The 24,992-nt window shown below is 41.9% G+C and overlaps 1 protein-coding gene across 1 annotated transcript in view; it reads left to right on the forward strand.

Annotated features, from left to right (window-relative positions):
• Window positions 1–24,992, forward strand: part of MCF2 (MCF.2 cell line derived transforming sequence) — a 71,343-nt gene that overhangs the window by 6,318 nt on the left and 40,033 nt on the right. Inside the window, exons 2-10 of the mRNA XM_053917264.1 lie at window positions 4,719–4,838; window positions 5,769–5,885; window positions 7,335–7,484; window positions 9,191–9,324; window positions 9,632–9,746; window positions 10,987–11,106; window positions 20,508–20,699; window positions 21,670–21,861; window positions 23,037–23,208. Coding sequence (XP_053773239.1) covers window positions 4,719–4,838; window positions 5,769–5,885; window positions 7,335–7,484; window positions 9,191–9,324; window positions 9,632–9,746; window positions 10,987–11,106; window positions 20,508–20,699; window positions 21,670–21,861; window positions 23,037–23,208 — 1,312 coding nt within the window. The remainder of the gene's footprint in view (window positions 1–4,718; window positions 4,839–5,768; window positions 5,886–7,334; window positions 7,485–9,190; window positions 9,325–9,631; window positions 9,747–10,986; window positions 11,107–20,507; window positions 20,700–21,669; window positions 21,862–23,036; window positions 23,209–24,992) is intronic.

Below are 24,992 nucleotides of genomic sequence, written 5' to 3' on the forward strand. Positions count from 1 at the left end.
AGGCTGTATAATAAAATAATCAGAAAGTTTTACTTAAAAATGATCTGATTAGAATGTAGAATTATCCTCAGAAGCATTCTAAACAGCCATCAATGTTTTGGATAAACTACTTTATCGAATGGTGACAATAACTGATTTAATAAACAGCCAACACTAAACCCCTGGCTTTGGAGCAGCCGAACACTTCCAAGCCCTGCTGAAACTCTTCCCCGTGGATTCTGTGGACAGTGATTCTGCTTCTCTCTTTATATTTTGTTCCCTGCTGTGTGATCAGCTGTTCCTAGACCTGGCTGCTGGGACAGCTTTGTTCTCCTAGGAATGACAGGGTGGAGACCTGGGCCTTGTCTCAGGCAAAGAGTTGCCACATGGCCTTCTCTGTTCCCATTGTATCTTCCACCCCAATTTTGGAGGAGGGTGAGTATTGCAGACTTTAAGTTGGTCATCCCCAGGGTCTTGCATCCAGAGATTTCCTACTCCATACCAGAGACTATGACATTAAGGAAAGTCAGAGAGAAAGAGACAATGAGACCACATCAACCTAGAGTCAACGAAAGAATTATAGTAATTTTGCTTTAAGTGTTGGCAAAAGTAGGGTGCTTTCAGTTCCATTGAAAGGTGAGAAACAAAAGGCTCAAAGCAAGTAAGTATAATAATACAGTAATTTACCTATGTGAAGGAGAAGGAATGACTTAGTTCCTAAAGTGAATGAGATAGAAATAGAATCAGTGTTTTCAATCTAAAAATAGGTCCAGAGTTCTCACAAATCCCTGTCAGAGTCTCTCCTTAAGCAAGACTGTGTCCATATTCCAGTAGTTTTCTACCTAAACTTGCTTGGTCTTAGGTCTAAGAATCCAAAGTAAATTATATTATTAATTATTTCAGAGTTTACAAACTACCTTTATATTTACTTTTTCTTTTAATTCTTACAATAACCATGGGCGGTGTGTACCATACTTAGCATAAAACATAATATACATTATGTACATAATAGGAGAGAACGTACATTATCATTGGAACTCTGTCTCTGTTCTCTAGAAAAGTTGAAATAAGTTTTCTCCAGCAGCAGGGGTCATGATTCCCAGTAGCTCTGGAACTGTGCCAGCAAAGTCTCCTTTTCTTAGCACCAGTTTGTAAAATCCTAGGGCAGGACTTTGCTCCTACTTACATCAAATCTTCATGCCACTGATCATTGTGTGCTGGAAGGGCAACGTCATGTAGGAAGACAACAGTTTTTATTAAGAACCAATGAAAATTGTAAAAGGCTTCTTTTGTTTCATTTGGGGTGCTATAACAGAATAGCATAGATTGGGTGGCTCATAAACAGGTATTTATTTCTCATAGTTCTAGAGGCTGGAAGGACAATACCAAGGCCCTGGCAGATTTGATGTCTGGTGAGGGCCCAGTTCCTGGTTCCTAGAAGGTCATCTTTCTCTGTGCCCTCACATGGCAGAAGGGGTGAGGGATCTTTTGGGGGTCCATCTTATAAAATTGCTAATCCCATTCATGAGGGTTGCAACCCCATGCCCTAATCACCTCCAAACGGCCCCACTTCCAAATATGATTACATTCAGGGTTGTTACAACATATAAATTTGGGGGAGGCATAGACATTTGGCGTATAACAGAACGGAAGATGTTTCTCATGAAGGGAGAGGGTAGTACAGACATGGCCACCCGGAGGACTTAAGAGTTGGACAGCCATCCCAATTTGTATCTATTTATTATCTTTGTTTCATTTAGTGATTTAATTTTGTGCTCTTTTACCTATTTGTATGACACCCAGTTCTCTTTCCCTCTAGTTCTCATTGCCACTTAACTGTTTTTTTGTTTTATCCCTATTTCCAATTGAATTTTTAAAATTTCCACCTGTACATGTCATTTCCCTGAGAGTTTAGTTCTTACAACTCAGTGAAAGTTATTAGACTTTATTTGTTTTAGAGCAGGTTTGGGTTCACAGCAAATTGAGCAGAAAGTACAGAATTCCCATTACTCTGCCCCACAATATCTTAATAATGTTTATATTATAGTTTTAATTACTAATATTTCAACATGCTTGAAATAAGAGAGAAAGAGAGTGAGAGAAACCTTGATTGTATGCCACTCACATGCCCCCAACTAGGGATCTGGCCCGCAACCCAGGCATTTGCTCTGACTGGGAATTGAACTGGTGACCTTTGGCTTCTTAGGCTGATGCTCAACCTACCGGGCCACACCGGCCAGGGCTGAAATATTATTGTATTTTAAACATTTCTGACATATTTTGCTTTATTGTGCTTTAATCTTCTGTTTCGAGGCTTACTTCCAACTCTGCATTCCAAGTCTGACCTTCTTTCCCTTCTTCTTTGTACATGTTTGCTGAGGCACATCATCTGGATGTTCTGCTTACCCTTTCAACCTAACAGGTCCAAGAATGGGAATCAGTATCTTGTCCCCCTTATGAAAACGTGCTCCACTTGTGTTCCCCATGTCAGTGAGGTTTGTACCATTCACCCAGTTACTCAAGCCAGAAATCTGGAGATTGATTTCCTAGGTTTTCCTTTCTTTTTTTTTAACCATTTTTTATTGTTGTTTAGTTACAGTTGTTCCATCTTTTTCCCCGTTGCTCTTCCCTGCCCCGTCCTCCCCACTCCCACAGTCAACCCCCCATATTCCATGCCAATGAGTCCTTTATTCATGTTTCTTGACTTGCCCCTTCCCCTTCTTTCCCCCATTATCCCTCTTCCCCCATCCCTCTGGTCACTGTCAATTTGTTCTTTATTTCCAAGTCTCTGGTTCTATTTTTATCATTTGTTTTGTTGACTTGTTCCTCTTATAGGTGAGATCCTATGGCACTTGTCTTTCACTGCCTGGCTTATTTCACTTAGCATAATGCTCTCCAGTTCCATCCATGCTGTTGTGAAGAGTAGGAATTCTTTCTCTCTGCTGCATAGTATTCCATTGTGTAAATGTACCACAGTGTTTTGATCCACTCATTTACAGATGGGCACTTAGGCTGTTTCCAGGTTTTCCTTTCTTATTAGACACATTCAGACTGTCTTGCAGATTCTATCTCCCGAATTCTATTCTCATCCCTGGTATTGTTGCTCCAGCTTAGGAAATCCTCATCCCTAGGTTGGATTACTGTACTATAGCTTCCTAGCTCACCTCTTTGCTTTCACTCTTGTCCAAATCCAGTCCCAAAGCCAGAGTGATCCTCCTGAAATGCAAACTGATCATGTTGCTCTGCTGCTTGAAACTTCTTAGAGTCTCCCCTTTTCTCCAGGAGAAAACCCAAGTTCTTTCCTGAACTGGCTCCTGCCCATCTTTTTAGCACTAGTTCCCATTGCTATACCTCCAGCATCATTTCCTCCTAGCCTTCCTGACTGGAACCTCCTGAAGAAATGGGGTAATAGAGTGATTAACAGCACAGACTCAGGTGCAAATTAAGGCCTCACCAACTGGGTCAATTACACTTAAATATATGAGCCTCACTTTCTTTGTAAAGTAGGGTAGCCTAACTACTTGAAAGAATTATTATGAAGAGGGACTATGATAATATTGGCAAAATACTTGGCACAGAGTAAAGCATTTGATATGTGCTGGTTTATTATTAATATTGGCCTATACTAGTCCATCCCTTACTAATTTTGCATAGTTCCCTCCTTGCCTTTTGCATTCTTTCATTTAGCAATTATTTCTTGACCATCTATTATGTACCAGTATTCTAGAAGCTGGAGAAGTGTTGGTGCACCAGAAGGACATTTCATTGTTCCAATTAATTTCTCCTTATGCTTTGAAACCTTTCTCGACATTCCTAGGCCTGGAACGTGCAGTGCTACCACTTGCTGTTGTGTCTTATTCTAACACCCTTGTTTCGCTAGAGCGAATGGTTATTAATGTCCTCCACTGTTTTCAGACTGTCATTTTCTTGCAAGAAGTGTAGGGACTATATTTTATTAATTTGGGTGTACTGAATGCTAACAGTGCCCGATATTTATTCACTTAAACACATGGAGTGGACACACAGAAGATATTCAGTGAATGTTGCTTGCATGAAAATAAAAATTTGAGTTCATAACATAGTTTTCTTCTGTTATTTAAAATCCTACAAGTATGCAGGATTTTAGTTCCCTTTGACTTTTAGCGATATTCTAGGAACCTGTCTCCTAATTCTGTTTATGGGGAATAAATGCAATTTCAGTACAAATAAATAAATAACTTTAAAATGAGGCTTAAGAGTATAATTCTTTGTAACTTGAGACTTTAGTGTGAGAAAATTCCATGCCATGAGCATTGCAAAGATCTGACCTGATGACCTTACATTGGTTTTATTTTTATTATCATGTTTTTAGATTTTATCACTATCCCTTTTTAAAGTTTGTCCTTTTAGTGGCTTTCATGATTTTTAAAGCATTTATACTTTTTTTAGATTTTATTTATTTATTTTTAGAGAAGGGAAGAGAGGGAAACAGAGAGGGAGAGAAACATCAATGTGTGGTTGCCTCTTAAGTGCCCCCTACTGGGGACCAGGCCCACAACCCAGGCCTGTGCCCTGACTGGGAATCAAACCAGCACCCCTTCGGTTCACAGTCTGGTGCTCAATCCACTGAGCCACACCAGCCAGGGCTGGCTTTTATGATTTTAAAATTTGTCCTTTCATTACAGTTTTCTGATTTGTGCTCAGTTGAGTGCATGTTCTGACAATGTTTTCTTTCTCTCCTGTGCTCTTTCTTTTTACAGGCTTCCTTCCCAGGGAACATACACTTGGTATTGGTTCTACGTCCAACCAGATTTCTTCAACGGACTTTCACAGACATTGGATTTCGATTTAGTCATGAGAATTTCATGCTCAAACTACCGGTAAGAGTATAATTTAAAAAATGTTTTGTTCCTTTTATTCTCACGAAGACTTTGTTCCATGCTGTTCATGTTATATATGTGCTCATGAAAAATTTAAAAGGAAAAAATTGAATGTCTTCAAAAAATGTAAATTTAAAATGACTGAAAGTCTTCTGCTTCTACTGTTAAAGGAGTAGATTAATCAATTTGTAACTAAGTAATTCCTTTTGAAAATGACGTATGTCACATATGTTATATACACAGGGTGGAGCAAAAGTAGCTTTGCAGTTGAGAGTATGTGAAACACAGAGTTTATTCTTGTCTTATCATTTATTGATTATTGTATTTTTTCATAGGAACAACTGTAAACCTACTTTTTCCTCACCCTGTGTGTGTGTATGTGTATGTGTGCATGTGTGTATAAAATCAGGACATTTCATTTTAGAAAATAATAAGTGAGTGTTTTATGTATTTGTACTCCCATGAACTTGCATCCTGAGCTAGTTCAGAGCAGCATGTTTTTGTTTTTTTAAAGATATTTTTATATGTTTTTAGGGCTAGGGTGCTCATAAATTTCGATATTTTTGCAAAGATCAGTCTCTCCCGATAAATTATAACTGACTCCATAAAGCCCTTTTGCTTCGTGGTAGGCATGATATTCTTTCAGAAGGTTGATCATTAACAGTGCAAAATTTTAGATCAAGGAGAATCAGGTGTTTGGGTTTCTATGGAGATTAATTTTGCTTTATAGAGAAATGTTTTCTAAATGAAACCTGTTACTACTTGAGGAAGGTAGTGAATACATGTGTTGTAGGAGGAACAGGAGAGAATTGTTAGAACCATTTATAAAAGTCAAATTTCTGCTAAGTGAATGCTGAAGTTCATTGTACAGTTGAATGGAGGGATGCCACAAAGGGCAGTTAACAGTATCTTTCTTGCTTATTTACATAGGTTGTTATGCTGGGCTCAGTTAGTGAATTGCTGACATACATTGATGACAAGCAATTAACCCCTGAGTTAGGCGGCACCTTGCAGTACTGCCACAGTGAATGGATCCTCTTCAGAAATGTATGTTTCTTTTGCCCTTACTGTAGAGCTTATGGTTCTTGTTGGCTTTTAAATCTAGTGCTAGAATTCTTTTCCTCTTTGGGAAAAACGGATTTCTGGGGCTCCTAGTTTTTAAAAACATATGATTCAACATCTTGATTTTCTTCCATAGGAAATATCTAGAAATGATGAAGAGTCACTGAGGATGGCAGTTGAAAGAGAGGCCTAGGGAATAAGGAGGTCTTCCTCTGTCCTGCCCCCTCCTGTGGCCATGTAGTAACTTGAAGAAACAAAGGGTTGGGATTCAAATCCTAGCACTGATGCTTTTTAGTTGTATAACCTTGCACAAATTATATAACCTCTCCGAGTCTCAGTTTTCCCAGTTGTAAAATGGGAATAATAGATAAGTTTAACTCAGAGGGATATTGGGAAGATGAAATGAGATGACAAATGTAAAATGTTTGGCATGGTGCCTAGCCAATGAGTATGGCGGGCCTTCAAAAAATGCAAGTCATATTATTAATCTTGCCATCGTAGTGGTGCTCCTGAGGCAGTTAGCTTTGCAGGAAAGAGTCCTTCTGTTCTAGAAATTTACAAATAGGCAAGGGTCCTGCGTCTCACAGGGGTGAGTTTGTGGTATAAGAGTCTCTACTGCAAATTCCATAGATATAGGAAACCTTCTGAAGGAAGTAATTAAATACTGTTTAATTAAACCAGGGTTCTATTTTCCTCATGTGTATTCTTCATTCGGTAGTCCTTCATATGTAGGTACATTGTCAAAATTAGCAGTGGCTAGCCTTACATAACTGATAAAGCTGTAAATAAAAGAGCAGATACCCTGAGCTGTGTGGTAAACAAGGGATTTATATGGTCTCTATATGTCGTCCTTCTTTCTCTGAGTAATTACTTTTGGAAACAGAGTGAACAGCAAAACCTTACTTGACATTTTAGGTCAACAAAACCTGAGATAAATTGTTGTGACTAGAGCCCCCACATCACCTCATTCCGTCATCTTACTCGGAATGCTAATACTTGTTCATAAATGATACTAAATATCAAGTGGCCTTGATGTTCTCATTTCTCTCTAGAAGGAAAGTTATTATAAAGCGATTTTATAATTGCAGAGTTTACTAGAATAAGGAAGACACTGGGGTTTTCAAGGTCATAAAATAAATTACTCAGGACATGGCATCTTTTAGAAATAGTTTTCATCATTGTCAAAGAAGTACAGAAATTTAGATAAAAGACATTGAAGAAGACCCTTCACCTGCCTATTTAGTTTTTTAGAGGCTTAGATGCAGAGTTAGAGTTGATTGCCAAGGGCAAATGCCAACTCTCGTTAGCAGAGGAGTGTTCATAGTATGTGTGTTTGCTGCCATACCTAAATAAAAGTCAATACAGCTACTGATCCAGGTTCTGATATGCTGGCACAGGTCCCACAAAATTAAAAGAATCACTGGCTCTTTGCAGGCTATAGAAAATTTTGCCCTCACAGTGAAAGACATGGCTCAGATGCTACAGTCCTTTGGAACTGAACTGGCTGAGACAGAACTACCAGATGATATTTCTTCAATAGAGAAACTTCTTGCAATTCATGCTGAAAGGTATCACCTGTTGAAGGTATGTCTGACAGAGGGGACAAACAAATGTTTTCCATGGTCTTTCTCTAGAGAGGTGTTCAGTGTGTCCATTTCACACTGATTTTTGGGTAGACACACAAAAGATACATTTATATATTATAAAGCACACACAAAAACTAAGAATACAAGAGGAGAAGGTCCTGGAATTGTTGTATCTAAGTACCCCCTTTGTAAATGCTGCGTTCTCTTGAGAAGTTGTCTATTTTTAAATAGAATAGCTTATAAATGCTCCAGAATAAGAAATCTAAAGTTGTTTTTGTTATCACATATTCTTTATCCCGTGGAAAGGTCTGCTCGTTTGGAAAGTTAGAGTATGAAGAGGCACACAGGTGTTCTATGTTAACATCTACCACAGGCAAGATGTAAAATGGAGAACCTGATGAGGAGTCGGGGGGCCTGGTTTCTTGTCCCACCTCTGCTGTACACTAGCGTCGGGGCCAAGTCAAACATTGATAAATTGATTACAAGCTTGCTCTTCCACAGAGGACTAGTGCTTGTTGTTTTCTACAATAAGGAGCAAGTTAATTTGACTCTCCCACTAGTTGTCTGGAGTGTTGGGTTGTGAAGGATTCTGAGACACGATTCAGACAGTTGCCAACTGCTTTGAATTCACTTTTCCCCAAAAGTTTACAAATGATCTGAACAAGCACTCAGCTTCCCCGTAGAGTTCATGCCCTTCACATGGTAGTAGGTTTGCTGGGTCACTGACAGATACAAGCTCTATGTAGAGGTGACATCTTTAAATTAAGAAGAGGAGAGAAAGTGAAAATTTCAATCATAATCTAAAAGCAAAACTCTGTTCAAGGACAGAAAGCTCTGTCTCTCACAAACTGTGTGATCAGGTAATTTGCTTACCCTCTCTAAATTTCAGGCTTTTTTATGTGTACAGTGAGGTCGATGATGATGATACATGCATACCTTGTAGGGTTGCTGGGAGGATGACATGAAGTACAGTATGTGATATATGTACAACATTGTTTGGCACATAATTGCCACTAGCTCTTAAATGTTTATGTTCTTATACACCTTGGTGGTGATGTCGTGGATGCTATTCACAGAAAAATACATATACACCCAAATTTTTAGATCTGAAGGAAGTCATAGATCCCTCTTACATGCCTGAAGAATCTGCCACCCAAGGTTAAGACCTTCTGAATAGAAGCATATGCTTCATGATTAATTAATTAATCCAAACATGAACATAAAATGTAGGGTAGTGATGGGTAACAATTAAGAATTAGTAGGAAAGGCATCTAACTATATCTGAATATATATTAAATATTATTTGGAACTGTATGCTTTCTAGTATGGTAGTGTTTGTTATGCTACCATGGTTTTATTTATGTACATTAAAATATTAGCAGAACAGAATAGATTAACAGAACTTTCTACCAGTAAGAGAAGGAGGCTACAAATACTCCATGGGATACTTCTGCCTGTTAAAGAGCTTGTAGAAAGAGTGATTGCCACATCCACCTCAACAGGCAGAGGCTTCTTGGAGATTCTGACAGCTTTTGGATTTTGTGGTACTGAGGTATTCCTTGCTTTTTCAGTTATAAAAGCAAAGGCCATTCTAGAACCATTGTTTCTATTCAGCATGTTATACACATATGCTTCTTTCTCTTTAGGTCATTAAGATTAGGTTTCTAGCAGGTGTTTGATACATCCTATCATCCCTTTGTACAGAATGATATTACAGCTGTAACCAAAGAAGGAAAAATTCTGCTAACCAATCTGGAAGTGCCTGACACGGAAGAAGCTGTAAGTTCAAGATTTGAACCTCATGAGCAAACAGGTGGTGATTGGCAAACTATTAATAAGTGAGTAATTTCTTTGGGGTTTAGAGTTTCTTATTTTATACTTTTGAAAGAGAATGTCACATGTATTGCTGTAATCTGTTAAGTGTTAAAGTATCCTTGGATCTCTGGAAATCTGAGAATTCACCCCTCAGTTGTCTCACAGAAGTTAGTTTGCTCGTAGAAGAGCTTCTGTGGACACTGATGGTCTCTGGCTGGAGTGTCATGGCTGTGACTTCGCCTATAATTCTTAATGTCCTGACCAGGTTTGTCTTCATCTCTATAAAATAAGCCAGTGTTTTAAAGGAACTCTATGACTTTTCCTTTTAAGATTACTGGCTCAAGTACATGATATGGAAATTGCTTTTGATGGATTTTGGGAAAAACACCAACAAAAAATGGAGCAGTATCTGCAACTATGGAAGTTTGAGCAAGATTTTCGAGAGGTCAGTTAAACATTTCTTTGTACATTTATTTTCATTATGTCAGAGGTTCTTATTCCTTGATCCTCACAAATATAGTCTCATAAGATGCCCATTTACACTCATGGAGAGATGGGGAGAAAAAGGAGGCAACTGTGAGTGAATTTTGACTTTGAATGAAGAAAGCAGCTACTAAGTGCCAAGACTTGTACTTCTGTGGCTTGCTCATTTCTTTCAAAAGAGCACATAATTATGTGCTAACAAATATGAGAGGAAAAAAGTTGCAATCTACCCTGACATTTGTTATTCAGGTTTTTTTTTTATTGTTTTTAGAGAGAGAAGGGAAGTGAGGAGAGAAGGGAGAGGGAGGGAAGGGATGGGGTGGGGAGAGAGAGAAGAAAGAGATTGAGAGAGATTGAGATTGAGATTTGTTGTTCCAAATGCAGTTATTGGTTGCTTCTTGTCTGTGCCCTGATTGGGGATTGAACCTGCAACCTTGGTTTAGCAAAACAACATTCTAACCAACTCAGCTACCCAGCCAGGGTTCTTTAAATTTATTTTAGATATAAAATGCTTTCATCCCTGGCCGGTGTGGCTCAGTAGACTGAGTGCCAGCCTGTGAACCAAAGGGTCACTTGTTCGATTCCCAATCATGGCACATGCCTGGGTTGTGGGCCAGGTCCCCATTGGGGGGTGCATAAGAGGCAAGCGATTGATACTTCCATCCCTCTCTTTCTCCCTCCTTCCCTTCTCTCTAAAAATAAATAAATAACATCTTTAAAATAAAAAAGAGATGATCCAAGGTCATCTTACTCCTACTCTGCCTCACCCCTGGAACCAGCCATTTTCCCGAGAAGCTTTGGTTCCTGTGCCTGGGAAATGATACTAAAAACCAAGATCTGGGTGCTAGGTGTGCTCACTGCTACTGAAGTGTCTTTGTTTCTAGAACTGTTCACCATTGAGCTAGGGGCTATACATACAGGTATATACACATATACATACTTCCATACATGTGCACATATACATGCTCTCATATGTACATAATGATATTTTATAAATAATTAGTACATACTGATCTCTAGGAGGTTAAATTTAAAGAGGTTATAACAATTAGTGTGAATAAAATAACTGAAAGTATTTTCCATATGTACAATTTTTTCATATTGGTGTTCTGATTTAATAGCATTTCCTACAAAACTTGATTATTAAGGGAAATGATGAATAATTTACATGCTTTTAAGACTGATTTTTGTTCCTATTTTAGCTTGTACGTGAAATTGAACTTCTATTAAACAAACAAGCAGAGTTGGCAGATGTCACAGGGAATATAGCTCAAATAAAACAAAAAATAAAACAGTTGGAAAAGTTAGATGAAAAATCTAAGGTAAGATTACATTTCAGATGTTCCTTCTATTTATGGAATGTGATAGTTATTTTGTGGCTTTTCACTAGTCTAAACACTTATTATGATTAATCTCTCAGCTATGATCTAAATACTTGGTTCAATAATATTGGTCTGTTTTCTGATCAGTGTGAGCCGTGAGGTGACACTGCGTGTGTCATGTAGGAGGCCTCTGAGGTAATGGTGTGAACTGTTTCAGGCCTACCAGTGGGAACAAGATCAGAACTCACTTTTGAAGAGCCTAGACCAATATCTTTAAAGAATGCGATTTTGTTACAAGAACATAATTCCTTAAACATCCATCATTTGATACATGCATTTGAACCAGACATATACTCATGCAGGTAGATCTGCTTAGTTTTACTAGCAGTGTGACCTTTGGTAAACTGATTACATTTTCTAAACCTCAATGTCCTCATGTATGACTTGAGGATGAAAGGACTTACTTTGCGGAGTGATTGTAAGGATTCATTGAGGTGGTGTAGATGAAACACTCACCACAGTACCTGAGATATATGGCTATATAGTAAGTACGCAAAACAGCCAGCTTCCAGTCTTAAAGCTTGGACTCATGGTGTTACTACTTAACAAACTCTAGCTTTGCTCTCCTGTCTTGTATGTGACGGCAAGGCAATGGTTTTTAGCGCGCTCTCTCACCGTACAAATAGATTTATGGGTGAACCAGAAGCACCAGAAAGGAAAATTGAGGGGAAGCAGCTGTGGTGACCAGTTCTGGAATTGTGCTTGTAGATCTCTGTGATTGTGGGGCAATTCACAAATCTCTATGGTGTAGTAGAAAGAGAAGGCAGATTGCCTTGGAAAATAGGGGGCTTTGCTTTTTTGGTTTCTTTTGTTTTTCATACTTTTTAGTTTTAATTGTGGTGACAGACACATAAAATTAAATTTAACGTCTTAACCATTTTAAATTGTACAGTTAAGTAGTGTTAAGTGTATTCACATTGTTGTGCAACAGGTTTCCACAAAGTTTTCATCTTGTGAAACTGAAACTCTATTGCCATTAAACAACAATGCCTCGGCCTGCGAGGCAGTCAACGGGGTCCGCCGATATACCTGCAACGGATGAAAAGGGATGGGACAGGAGGCGCGAAAGAACGGCAGCAAGACAAAGGATTCTGATCAAGCTGCAAATTTATTTCAAAACGGAGGGAGTTATATAGAGGAGGGCAGTAGAGGAAGTGCAGTGGATAGGTGGCTTCAAAGCGTGCTCTAGCCTGCGATTGGCCGGGGGGTGCATGGCGGGCGCGTGATCAAGGCACTGATTGATGTGCCACCTGCATGTTCAGGGGGGAGGGATTCCATGGCTCCTGACCGCAGCATCCTGTTTATTCCGGCGCAGCTCTCAGGTCTGATTGTATCAGCCTGTTTCAGGCTTATCCCAGTCCCCAACATCTCCTCCCTTATTTTCATTTTTAAGGTGAGGAGTGGACTTTAACCGGCTAGGGGAGGCAGTGGTCTGGCTCCTCCTGAGCTCGTCCCGAGCTCTGAAGCACCCTTTTCGGAGGAGAGGGTTGGGGCGCTGACCTCTATGCAAGCCGACTTGCCTCTCAGGAGACATGGCAGGGCCACCTTCGGGGTAGCTTCTCCTTGCGATGCTTTGCTCTGCACCTAGCGGTATCCATTACAATTTATATGTAAAGTATAATGCCAAGAGTTATACTGTTCTCGTAGGAGGTGGGGGTGCAAAAAGGAGCTTATGCGCGAGGACATTCTCGGAGAAGACGCTGCGAGTCAGTGCCAGGTTCATTCATTTCTAGCTGGTGATAATGTATCTGGATAGGTTTGCCAAGAAGGGAGTTAAGTTGGTCTCGGATGAGGTTTGTGGCCAGGGAGCAAAGGTCAGGAAGAGAATGATAGCTATTAAAGGCCTGAGGAGAGGGAGAAGAAAGGGGAGTAGTCCGTTGAAGGCTGTAAGAAAAGGGCTCTCAGTCAGAGCTTTTCGTCGTCTTTCCAGATCTTCTTGAAGGATCTTGATCTTGTCCCGGACGATGCCTGACTTGTTGGCATAAAAGCAGCATCGTTCCTGTAAAGCTAAACAAATGCCTCCCTGCTCTGCTGTGAGTAAGTCTAGACCTCGTCTATTCTGTAGGACTACTTCTGCTAGGGAATCTAACTGGTCTTGAATGTCAGTAATAGTACTTGATAAGGCTTGGACATCATCAACAAGTTGTTTGGAAAGTTTTGTATAGGAGTGAACTGCAACTCCTAATCCTGTAGTTCCGGTACCTACTGCTCCAGAGACTCCTAGACCAACAAGCAGGGGAATAATAGCTAAGGCTCTCTTGTGTCGTCCTGCGAAGTGGTCAAAAGCAGGAATGGGGACAGGCTCATCTCCTGGGATGATGTCTATGTCAGGTAAATAAGGCAGCTAGGATGCATAGCCCTGTCCAGTTGGCAGGTAAGGCAGTGAAAGCTAAATTACCACAAATGAATGCTCATCCTGGACCAGGGCAGAGGGATGTGCTATAATTAAGCGTGTGGCTACAATTGGTAAAACTAGCGAAACCAACAGAAATATCAAAAGAATTATTTTGTAATTTCTTATAGATGCAGGGGGAGGAGTACAAAAGCATAGGCTGAACTCTAAAGGGTATGCTGAGGGTGCAATTTTGTTCGGTGATATTCAGGGCTGATATGTTGGTGGGGCGGGGCGATGATTGATGTGTTTTATTAGTCTTTCAGGGAGCCATCGTGGGCCATCTTCTTTTTGATCATAAATGCAGGCTGAGCCTCTCCCCCATATGAGGACGGGGTCTGGGCCCTTCCAGGCGTGAGTGAGGGGGTCGCGCCACATGACAGTGGCTTGTTGTGATGTGGTTTGTGGGTGCCAGTGGCGATCGGCTGCCGAATGACCCTGTATATCTAGTGTAAGAAAATTAAGCTGGAAGAGGGCATGATTTAGAAGATTTCGAGGTTGTTGTTTTGAAAACCCGAGAGGAGAGTGTGTTAGGCGATTGATGGCATTCTTTAAGGTTTGATGGGCCCGCTCTACTATACCTTGTCCTTGAGGATTATAAGGGATTCCAGTAATATGCTTAATTTGAAGTTGTTGGCAAAAGGCTTGGAAATTTTTTCCTGTATAGCCAGGGCCATTATCTGTTTTAATGGTGTGGGGCTTGCCCAAGGCGGAAAAGCAGTGGATCATATGAGAGATTACATTTTTTGACGCTTCTCCTGTTTGGGGTGTGGCAGCTATGAATCCACTAAAAGTATCAACTGTAACATGAATAAATTTTTGCTTCCCAAAAGTGGCAAAGTGGGTAATATCCATTTGCCATATGGCATTGGGTATAAGGCCACGGGGATTAACGCCTAAATGAGGCACAGGGGCTGAGGTTATACAATGAGGACAAGCTTTAACGATGTCCCTAGCTTGGTCTCTAGTGATTTTATAAAGAAGGCGAAGGGTATGGGCATTTAAATGGTGCAAGGTATGGGCTTGTGTGGCCTCAGTAACTGGGTCTGTAAGAATAGGGCAGATGGTCTGTGTGGCAACGTCAGCTAGGGCGTTGCCTTCTGTTAGGGGCCCAGGAAGGTCAAGGTGAGCACGAAGATGTCCGATATAAAAAGGGTGTTGTCTTTGTAGGATAAGGTTTTGTAGTTTGGTGAATAAAGGGGTGGCATTTGTGGAGGGTTTGATGAAGGGAACTGTTTCTAATAGAGGGACTGACTGAGCTATATAGGCGCTGTCAGTATAGAGGTTGAACGGTTGGTTGGCAAGTGAAGTAAAAACTTCAAGTATGGCAAACAGTTCTACGAGCTGAGCAGAGGGGTAAGGAGATTTAACTGTAAAAGTTTGTTTATTAATGATATAGGCAGCTGTGCCGTTTGAAGATCCGTCAGTAAAGACGAGGGTGGCTTTAGGAATTGGAGCTGCTTTGGTGAGTTTAGAAAAGATGAACTGATGAGTTTTAGCAAATTGAACGAGGGGATCACTAGGGTAGTGATTATCAAGATTCCCTGTAAAGGAGGATAATGCTATAGCCCACTCATCAGAAGTTTGTAGAAGCCAGTTTGTTTGGTCATGTGAATAGGGAGTAATTATTGAATCAGGGTCTTTACCAAATAGTTGGCGGCTGGTGGATCGCCCCTTAATAATTAGAGTGGCAAGAAGAGAGGGATAAGTGAGTAATACTCGTGAGGGAGAGGCTGGTAGGTGGACCCAAAGAAGGGGATGGCCATTTTTTGTAAGGTCTGTGGTTTTTGTCTGCCAGAAAACTCCAGTAGGTGTATGGGCTGTAGGGAGTAATATGAATACTAGAGGTAGGTTATAGGAAATCTGTTGAGCGCTTTGCCCTTGTATGGCTTTGTTGATAATGGTTAAGGAATGTTCTGCTTCGGGGGTTAAGGCACGCGGAGATAAGGGATCTGAGTCTCCTTTTAGAATGTTATTGAGTGGGAGGAGCGCTTCTGTGGGTAGCTTTAAGTATGGCCGGAGCCACTGAATGTCACCAAGAAGCTTTTGAAAATCATTGAGTGTTTTTAAATTATCAGTTCTGAGGGATATGCGGGGGGTAAGTACTTGTTGGTGACATAGTTCAAACCCTAGATAGGAATATGGATCAGATGTTTGCACTTTATCAGGAGCGATCTGTAGTCCCCGGTTAGCAAGGCATGTGATCATATGGGCATGACAGGCCCTAGCGGTGTCACCGTCGGGGCAGGCTAAAAGGATATCGTCCATATAATGGAGGATATAGGCCTGGGGCCATTGCTTTCTGACTGGGGCAATGGCAGCTGCAACAAACTTTTGACACAAGGTGGGGCTGTTGGCCATGCCCTGGGGCAGTACCTTCCACTGGTAACGAGGCATAGGGCTTTGGAAATTGATTTGAGGAACGCTGAAGGCAAAGTAGGGTCTGTCCTCAGGGTGAAGAGGAATGGTAAAAAAGCAGTCTTTTAAATCTATGACAATTTTGTAATAATTGGCAGGAATGGCAACAGGTGAAGGGAGACCAGGCTGTAGGGCTCCCATGGGGACCATAATTTTATTGACGGCTCTGAGATCTTGCAGAAGACGCCATTTTCCAGATTTCTTTTTGATGATGAAAATAGGGGTATTCCAAGGGGAATTAGAAGGCTCAATGTGCCCTGCCGCAAGCTGTTCCTGCACTAACGTAATAGCAGCGAGGGTTTTTTCCTGAGTAAGGGGCCATTGATCAACCCATACAGGGTCAGTGGATTTCCATAATATTTTATCTGCATGGGGTGCAGGACTGTCAATGGCCGCTAGGGTAAATTTTGGGTATATCCTAGACCTGTCTTATTAAACTTTGGATTAATAGAAATGGGTTGAGTGATGCCTTGATGGTTTTTCCCTAGCCCTTGGCCGGGTAAGAATCCTTGGTTTAGCATTTGAGTTATAGCAACGTTACTGGGGCTATACAAGACTACTTTCATTTGGGCGAGAATATCTCTCCCCCATAGATTAACGGGCAAGTTAGGTAGTACATACGGGGTCACGAAGCCCTGGTTTCCTTCATTGTCTTCCCATTTAAGGGTTTTAGAGCTTTGTTGTGGATTGGTAGACTGTCCTATGCCACGCAAATGTGTGGCAGCTATGGTTAGGGGCCAATTTCGAGGCCATTGAGACTCAGAAATAACAGTGGCATCGGCTCCTGTGTCAATAATACCTGAAAAAGCTTTACCATTAATTCTGAGTTCGAGTAAGGGACGGCCCTCGGTGACCTGTTGTACCCAATATGTATCTGAAGAGCCAGGGGGGCTTGACCCTCGAAAAGGTTTTTGAAAATTGGAGTTAAGATGTTGAAGGGGGAGGATGATTATTTGGGCTAACCTAGTTCCTTTGGGGATGGTAATTAAATCTAAAGTGGTGGAAAGGATAATTTGGATTTGTCCTTCGAAATCATTATCTAGAATGCCAGGGAGGACTTGTATCCCTTGTAGGGTGGAACTGACTCGGCCGAAGATAAGCCCGAACGTGTTAGGCGGTAGGGGCCCGAAAACGCCGGTGGGGACTATTAGGGGACTGTTGTCTGAAGTTAGTACTGTGTCGGTGGCGGCACAGAGGTCCAGTCCTGCGCTGCCTGCTGTGGCCCTCCACAGGTCTGTGATGTGGCGGCGTGATTGATTACTGGGAGAGCAGGGATCCGTGGGTGGAGTGATTGGGGGGTGAACTGTGTAGCCCCGGAGTTCACACCCGGAATGGGGCCCTGGGGCTGGGCCCTGTTGGAGTTTCCCTGCTTTGGGGGAATGGGCTGTCCATAGATGTCTGTCTTAGATCTGCATTCTGAGGACCAGTGAAAACCCTTCTTACAGCGAGGGCATTTTGTGGCAGGGGCTCCTGGACTATTAGTACTAGGTCCTGTTGGGTTTTGGATCCGAATTTGAGTCTGATTTTGGCTCTTCTGGGGGCAGGCTCGGGAAAAATGTCCAGGTTGGTTACAGTTGTAGCAAAGGCGATTAGGGGGGCGCGCCGGCTGTGGGGGCATAAAATTTTGTAAGGCGGCACCAATGGCAAGTCCGAAAGCATGGGCAGAGCCGATGCCGGAGCAGAGGCGAACATAGTCACAGAGCTCTCCTTGGCGATAGGGGCGGATGGCATTTTGGCAAGCGGGGTTGGCATTTTCATAAGCTAGGTGTTTAACGAAAGCGTTTTCACTTTCGCCCGCGCCAAAGAGCCTCTCAGCTAATTCTTGTAAACGACTTATGAAATCACTGTATGGCTCATCTGGGCCCTGTCTTATTTTTGCAAGAGAAGTGGTTGCGGTGCCCTTTTGTGGAAGGCGCCTCCATGCTTTAAGACCCGCGGACTGGATCTGGGTTAGAAGTCCGGGGGGAAATTGAGCTTGTTTCTCATTGCTTTGGTAGGGGGCGGAACCAAGAAATTTAAGTATGGTCCAATTTTTAGAGGAGGATTTTCTCATATTACGCTGAACAAACTGTTTAGCGGTGTCTTCATATTCGCTTTTCCAAAGAATAAAGTCACCTCCACTTAGCGCTGCCTTCGCTAGAAAGAACCAATCATTGGGCGTGAGCCAGCGCTCACTAAGATTTTCAATTAGGGCGAGGGAAAAGGGGGCTGTGGGCCCGTAGTGTGTTACAGCAGATTTGACCTTTTCTAATGTTTTAAGACTAAGTTTCTTATATGTGTGGAAATAAGTTTGGGGGGCCGCAGTATCTCTTGTACTGGGCTCTGCTTCATCTATATCAGAAGGGGAGCTGTCAGAGTCCTCGGGGTTGTCACTGTCAGGAAGGGGGGTAGCTGCAGCCGCAGCTGAACTATTTATGTTCTCGGTCCTATCTGGGCGAGTCTGGGATCTAGTAACTGGGAATGCTAAAGTCTCGTGGGGAGGGGGACTGATCGTAAAAGCGGAGAATTCTTTGGCAATGGTTTTAATATCTCGGATGAAAGTGAGGGTCTCTTGAAGGAAAGGCTTTGGAAGCGGAGTGAATGCGGCGGTGGCCGCCAGGGGCAAGGTAATGGGTGCCTTGCACGCCGCGGGTGAAATGGCGGACGCGCCATGCGCTGAAGGCAAAATGGCGGCGGCAGGTGCGTGAGAGGTACTATAAGGAGGCGGTTTGAATGGCGGAAGGACTGCCGCCACGAGTGGTGGCCAGCCAGGATTATTGTAGCGAGCAGCCTCGTCCTCTAATTCTGCCTGTTCAGAGGGATCTAACTGGTCGCCGGAGTCCTGAGAAACGGGGGGTGGAGCAGAGGAATAGAACTCCTGAAGGGGAGGGTGCAGAGAAGGGGCCGGAGGGTTTGTATCTATTTGGATGGAGACAGAAGGGCAATTTGAAGGCGCTCGTGAGGGGGGTCGCGAAAGCGAGTCAGCATGAGCGTCGGGGAGGCCGTGAACTGAGGGGGCTTTTGAAGGGGCCGGGGAGTGACTACGGAGAATTTCTTGCCCTTCTTTGCAAAGGCGCTGTATGTCAGGGGAATTATTGTGGTTTTTAAGGATGTCTGCTATGAGGTTATAATAGTTAAAGGCAGTTATAGGGACAGTCTCGGGGCCAAAAACCTTATAATAGTCATTTAGGCAGTCGCCTACACGGTGCCAGAGGCGGGAGTCAATGTTACCCTCCTGAGGAAACCATGGGCAGATTTTAAAAACGAAAGTGAAAAAGGAATTCAAATCTTTTTTACGAACCCTTATATTGCGCACCTTGAGAGATTCTTCTAATTGAGCAACGAACAAATCATGTTGTGAGCATGCCTGTCCCATGGTTGGGTCTTACCTTTGAAATGCCGCTGTCGGGGAACGGGGGTCGTCAGGGAATGCCGGCGCGCGGTCGGGTAGTCGCGGTGAGCCGGGCGAAACGCTGGCGGCGAGCCGGGCGAAACGCTGCGATCGAAGGGGACAGCGGTCCGCACAGGCGATCAGTCGGGCCCCACGTTGGGCGCCAGTTGCCTCGGCCTGCGAGGCAGTCAACGGGGTCCGCCGATATACCTGCAACGGATGAAAAGGGATGGGACAGGAGGCGCGAAAGAACGGCAGCAAGACAAAGGATTCTGATCAAGCTGCAAATTTATTTCAAAACGGAGGGAGTTATATAGAGGAGGGCAGTAGAGGAAGTGCAGTGGATAGGTGGCTTCAAAGCGTGCTCTAGCCTGCGATTGGCCGGGGGGTGCATGGCGGGCGCGTGATCAAGGCACTGATTGATGTGCCACCTGCATGTTCAGGGGGGAGGGATTCCATGGCTCCTGACCGCAGCATCCTGTTTATTCCGGCGCAGCTCTCAGGTCTGATTGTATCAGCCTGTTTCAGGCTTATCCCAGTCCCCAACACAACAACTTCCTATTTTGACCCTAGTTTTTCCACTAGCCAGAGAGGCTAGTCACTTCTTCATTTGGGGCTGTAGTTTTCTTTATTTTGCCTCGACAAACATTTCCTGGGCTCCTACTGTATTTCAGTCACTATGCTGGGGGTGGGTCAGCAGTTGAGGTGGAGGCAAGGCAGATAAGATGGCTTTTGACATGGAAACCCAGGGACATGTTCACTTCAGGTCTGTGAAGGAGTCAGGTAGATGACGATTCTAATGGGATTTCCAAGGCTGAGAGGTGTAAAGTCAATTAGCTTTCTTTGGCTGGCGTGTACCTCCTTTGATATAGGCAGTTCTGTTCTAAATCTGTATATCACAGGAGAAGCAAATCTCATCCCCATTCTGGGAGGCTGGTTAATTTTGTCTGTTACCCAACATGCGTGAGCTTCTGATGACATCAACTGCTATAGCTAATTGCTGTAACTGTAAGCTGTTTTGCAGCCTACAGAAGTTATGACATCAAATCATAGTTTTGGCAAAATATCTCCGTGCTCAACCAATTTGCTTCTTAATTACTTTCCCCCCCTGTCTTTGAACAGAGATCATGCAGTTATTGTTTTACTTCTTCTTAAAAACAGGAACTGTTAACAAAGGCCCAGTTTGTGATTTTACATGGACACAAACTTGCAGCAAATCACCATTATGCACTTGATTTGATCTGCCAGAGGTGCAACGAGCTACGTTATCTTTCTGATATTTTGGTTAATGAGATCAAAGCCAAATGGATACAGCTCAGCAGGACCTTTAAAATGCATAAACTCCTACAGCAGGTAGTGTCATGGGACATGTTGCATTTCTGAAAAAGAAGATGAATATTTTTCTTGGGTCCTTTTTAGAGGTTATAGGATCTGGGTCTGGTATAGCTTTGGAATTAAATTTGCAAGGAGTCTGAGCTAAGCTATGCTTATTTAATCCATATTACCTCTGCAGAATTCATCGCAGGTCTAGTATTGCAAGAATTTTGGCCTCTGTTGTGAATATTGAGACCGTGCTTGTGACGGCTTCTTTCTATTTGGGTACATTTCTGAAGCCTATACTCTGCTCATAGTTTGTAGTCAGAATACTTTGAAAAGCCCTGGGGGCATTATGTGAAAGCCTGAAACTCCTTTTACATTTCATAGTTAAACCAATAAAATATTAAACGGTGACTGGAACATATTCCTCCATGGCTTGTGGGTCTGACCCCATTCATGAGTAAGCAGTGAAGAGATGGTCTCATCTTGGCAGTGGGATGTAAAACAGGGTTATCACTTACAGGCATCGTATATGAACATGAACATTTTGATCTGCGTGTCTCCTTCTGTGGCCAGGAAACTTGTTATCCTTGTCCTGGGCAATCATTACACTTTTATGTTATACTTTATATTTTGCTATGAGTTTCATATTTCAGTTATTGATTCTGGGGAAATAGCATGTGGCTCAAGTGTTCGTATTGAGAGAATGGTCAGATTGCGGCTGCAGAATGATTTCCTTGTTATGAAACGAGTGCAGTGCCTCCCAGCCTTGGCCGCACATCAGAAATACCTCTAAAACTCTGTAAACATATAAACGCCCAGCTTATGGCCCGAGCCACTGAATCAGAATTTCTGGGGGCCCAACCCAGATATGTTTATTTTTTTTTATAGCTCTGAAAGCGACTCTGATTGACAGAAGCCGGGACTGATAAACACTGTCTTAAGGGGCAAACATGTTTGTTTTTCATTTACTCATGGTTGTGTGTGTGTGTGATGTGCTCACCAGGCTCGTCAGTGCTGTGATGAAGGAGAGTATCTTCTAGCTAATCAGGAGGTAGATAAGTTTCAGTCTAAAGAAGATGCTCAGAAAACCCGCCAAGATATCGAACATTTTCTTGAAACAGCTCTGCCCTTTATAAATTGTGATCCTAAAGCCCTACAGTATGAATTTGATGTCATTTTATCTCCTGAACTCAAGGTAAGAAGCTTCTTTTCAAGTAAACACATTTTTAAACCTATAGGTACAGTAGTGTTTTTAATAGTTTTATTACTTCAAAGCTACCTTTGTATCAAATTGCCATTACATAGTTCTCTTAAGGATTAGGGGTGATATCAGTGGCACTGTTAAGCAAAAAGTCCAAAGGCTTATTCTTGCTATTTAACAGAGACTAATTTCCTTTTTGAGCTCTGACTCTATTGTTTTTAAACTCTTCATATACTAGGAGCTCTCACATACATTTTCTTGTGCATCCTTGGAGAAAGGCCCAAAGCTGTCACAGGAGAATATCGGGCCCGCGTTAAGAGCGCCCTACCCCAAACATATTTTCTTTGTGCTGCAGTGACCACCAACAGATGCTATATGGACACAAGTCTTGTTTTTCTACTGAGTTTGAGAAGGAAAGTTTAAAGAAAAGATCTGTGTCTTCTTGGTGTGGGAGGAGCAGGCTGAAGTTGCTTTTGACAGGGTGGAGAGCTGTAGGCTTGTTCAGTACCACCCCATTGGAGATGTCATGAAGCACTGTCTTCACATTGTAGATAAGTGCATTTGTGGTGCTATTTGCTGTTAAAAGTGTCTAATTGGCTCGAAGTCTGGGGCAGTATCTAAATCCATGCTTAGCTGCAGCCCTTAGGGGGTGCCCCAGAAAATCAGAAGCCTGGCTGCGGCAGTAACCCACTCATTCTCTGGAAGCCACCAAGCTTAGCTAACTGCCTCAAATCATCTAAAAGAGGCAGAAGGGTGTATTCTTTATCAGTGGTTCTGAGGAGCCTTTTACAACATGGAGAGTTAAAGAATGTCCTGTAGGTTAAAACAAACTACTGTGACAGTGCTTAACTTGGTGGCTTCCTCAAGCTAAACAAGCCTTCTTTTCCAGTCAATATCCCTTCCACCCTGTGAAGGGTCAATCACTTTATGCAGTGACCTATTTCATGACTGCTTAATGAAATCCTTCTTTTATTTGTTTTGCTTGAGATCTTCTGGTTTTATAACCACTTGGAGATCATACATTGATCTGTTTTCCATTAGTTTCCTAAATTTCTTCTAGTTATATTTTAAAATCTACATTGATTTTTGAGTAAGTCTGAGAAATCTAATAAGATTTGTAATGACCCCATTTCAGAAAATATTTCATCAAATTCTTATGCAACTTGTAGATTCAAATGCAGACCATCCAACTCAAGCTTGAAAGCATTCGAAGTATATTTGAGAACCAACAAGCTGGTTTCAAGAACCTGGGAGATAAGTGTGTGAGGCCAATCCAGCTTGGGGCATCTGCTTGCAACAAAGTGATCCAATCTAAAACATCATTCATTTTACCTAAACCTGGTAAAGAATCTTACATTCACCTTTTCTACCTCTCCTTTTTCTGCTCTTATTCACTTTGTTATTCTTGATATAAATGCTGAATCTGTTCTTCAGGCCTGATAAGTTGAAAATTTTATTTAAGCATCTTTGGTCACGTATGATTACATTGCGCAAGGCAGGACTTGAGGCTGGCCCTATTGTACAGTAGTGATCTAATGCAGCCCAGGGGGCTGCCAGTCTGCACCGAGTACTCCAGCCATGCAATGAGTGGGAACATTTATACCAGCCTCAACTTCATGCTTGTTTTTCAGCAGGCAGAGGAAGGCATATGAAACTGGTATGCATGTGTGCCTGCACGCACTTGTGCATTTTTTTTTTTTTTTTACTACTTACCGTATTTTTTGGACCATAAGATGCACTTCGGTTTTAGAGGAGGAAAATAGGAAAAAAAAATTGAGGCAAAAAATGTGGTAAAATATTTAATAACATAAATAAGATAATATTTCACCAATGTAAGTATAAGCTACATTAGGACTGTAAGACGCACCTCTATTTTCCTCCCAAATTTGGCGGGGTGAGGGGAGTGCATCTTATAGTCTGAAAAATACAGTACCTCAATAAATTAACTTGATTCTTCTAAGCTTCTAGTAAGTGGATGGCTTAGGTAATAGAATAGATTGCCTTTTCTAAATACGTGCAAGTAAGTCGAATAATTTTGCTGGTAATTACCTGTGACAGATTCCATTTTCTGGTCTTAATCTTTGTTGACTCGTTTGAATCATGCAATATACATTTTTTCTCTCTGTGTTCTGTGGGGTGAAATAATTATCCTCACTGTGATGAAAGATGTTGAACTACTCTGGAAATGACGTGACTCTATTGCTCCCAGGTTTACCTTGAGTTGCCTCTGGGGCCTGTTGGTGGGGGGAGAGATTTGGCTTTGGAGCCTTAAGTAAGTTGAGTGAACGTGGGACTAAATTTGGTCTCTCTGATCTGAGAGAATCAGAGACTTTATTAATGTATGGGAACTACTTGGAAATTAAGAGAAAGGTTCAGCCAGGGATAATGACTATAAAAGTCCAGCTCAACCCCAGCTTGGATCAGATTAAAAAGGAGTGAGGAAAGCAGGTAACTAGGTTAAGGTGGTCCATGTTATATAACTAGTAGTTATGAAATATAAACATATACTCACAAATAAAACTATAAACAATCCCCCAAATGAAAAACGTTCATTAAGATGATACTGGGAAAAAGTAAAAAGAACAAAAAACAGTAAGGAGCTAAAAACCAATAACTATGGGAATAAAAACAGAACAAGTTGATATTCCTAAGATCTCAGATTTCTGCCTTCATTTACTGGCTATATGACCTTGGGAGTTCACTTACCCTCTTTTAGCCTCAGTTTCTTTGTTAAAGTAAGAACATTAACACCTACTGATTTCAAAGGGTTCTTGTGAAAGAAATTATAGAATATAAGAAGTACTCAATAAACTGCACTATTCTGACTAAGGGCTCTAAACGCTCAGCTCCTTGAAAGGGGTCCAGCAGTGGCACACCTTGGATTGAGGAACAGGATTCTGAAAAGACTGTTCAAATCCCACTCCCTGCCTTAGTCACTGAAAGTACCTTCTGTTTTGTGTTGTTTCATTTTTTCTTTCTGATATTCTTATACAATGGTGTTACGCTTTCTTTCTGCAGCGGGAGTTGGATGCTCTTTCTTTCAAGCATGTAAACTTTTTTTTCTGAAAGGAGCCTATCTTTATTACTTTTCATCAGTACGTTTTTCTCAGTTTGTGTACATGAAA

The sequence above is a fragment of the Desmodus rotundus genome, chromosome X, assembly GCF_022682495.2.
Source record: "Desmodus rotundus isolate HL8 chromosome X, HLdesRot8A.1, whole genome shotgun sequence".
Lineage (NCBI taxonomy): Eukaryota > Metazoa > Chordata > Mammalia > Chiroptera > Phyllostomidae > Desmodus > Desmodus rotundus.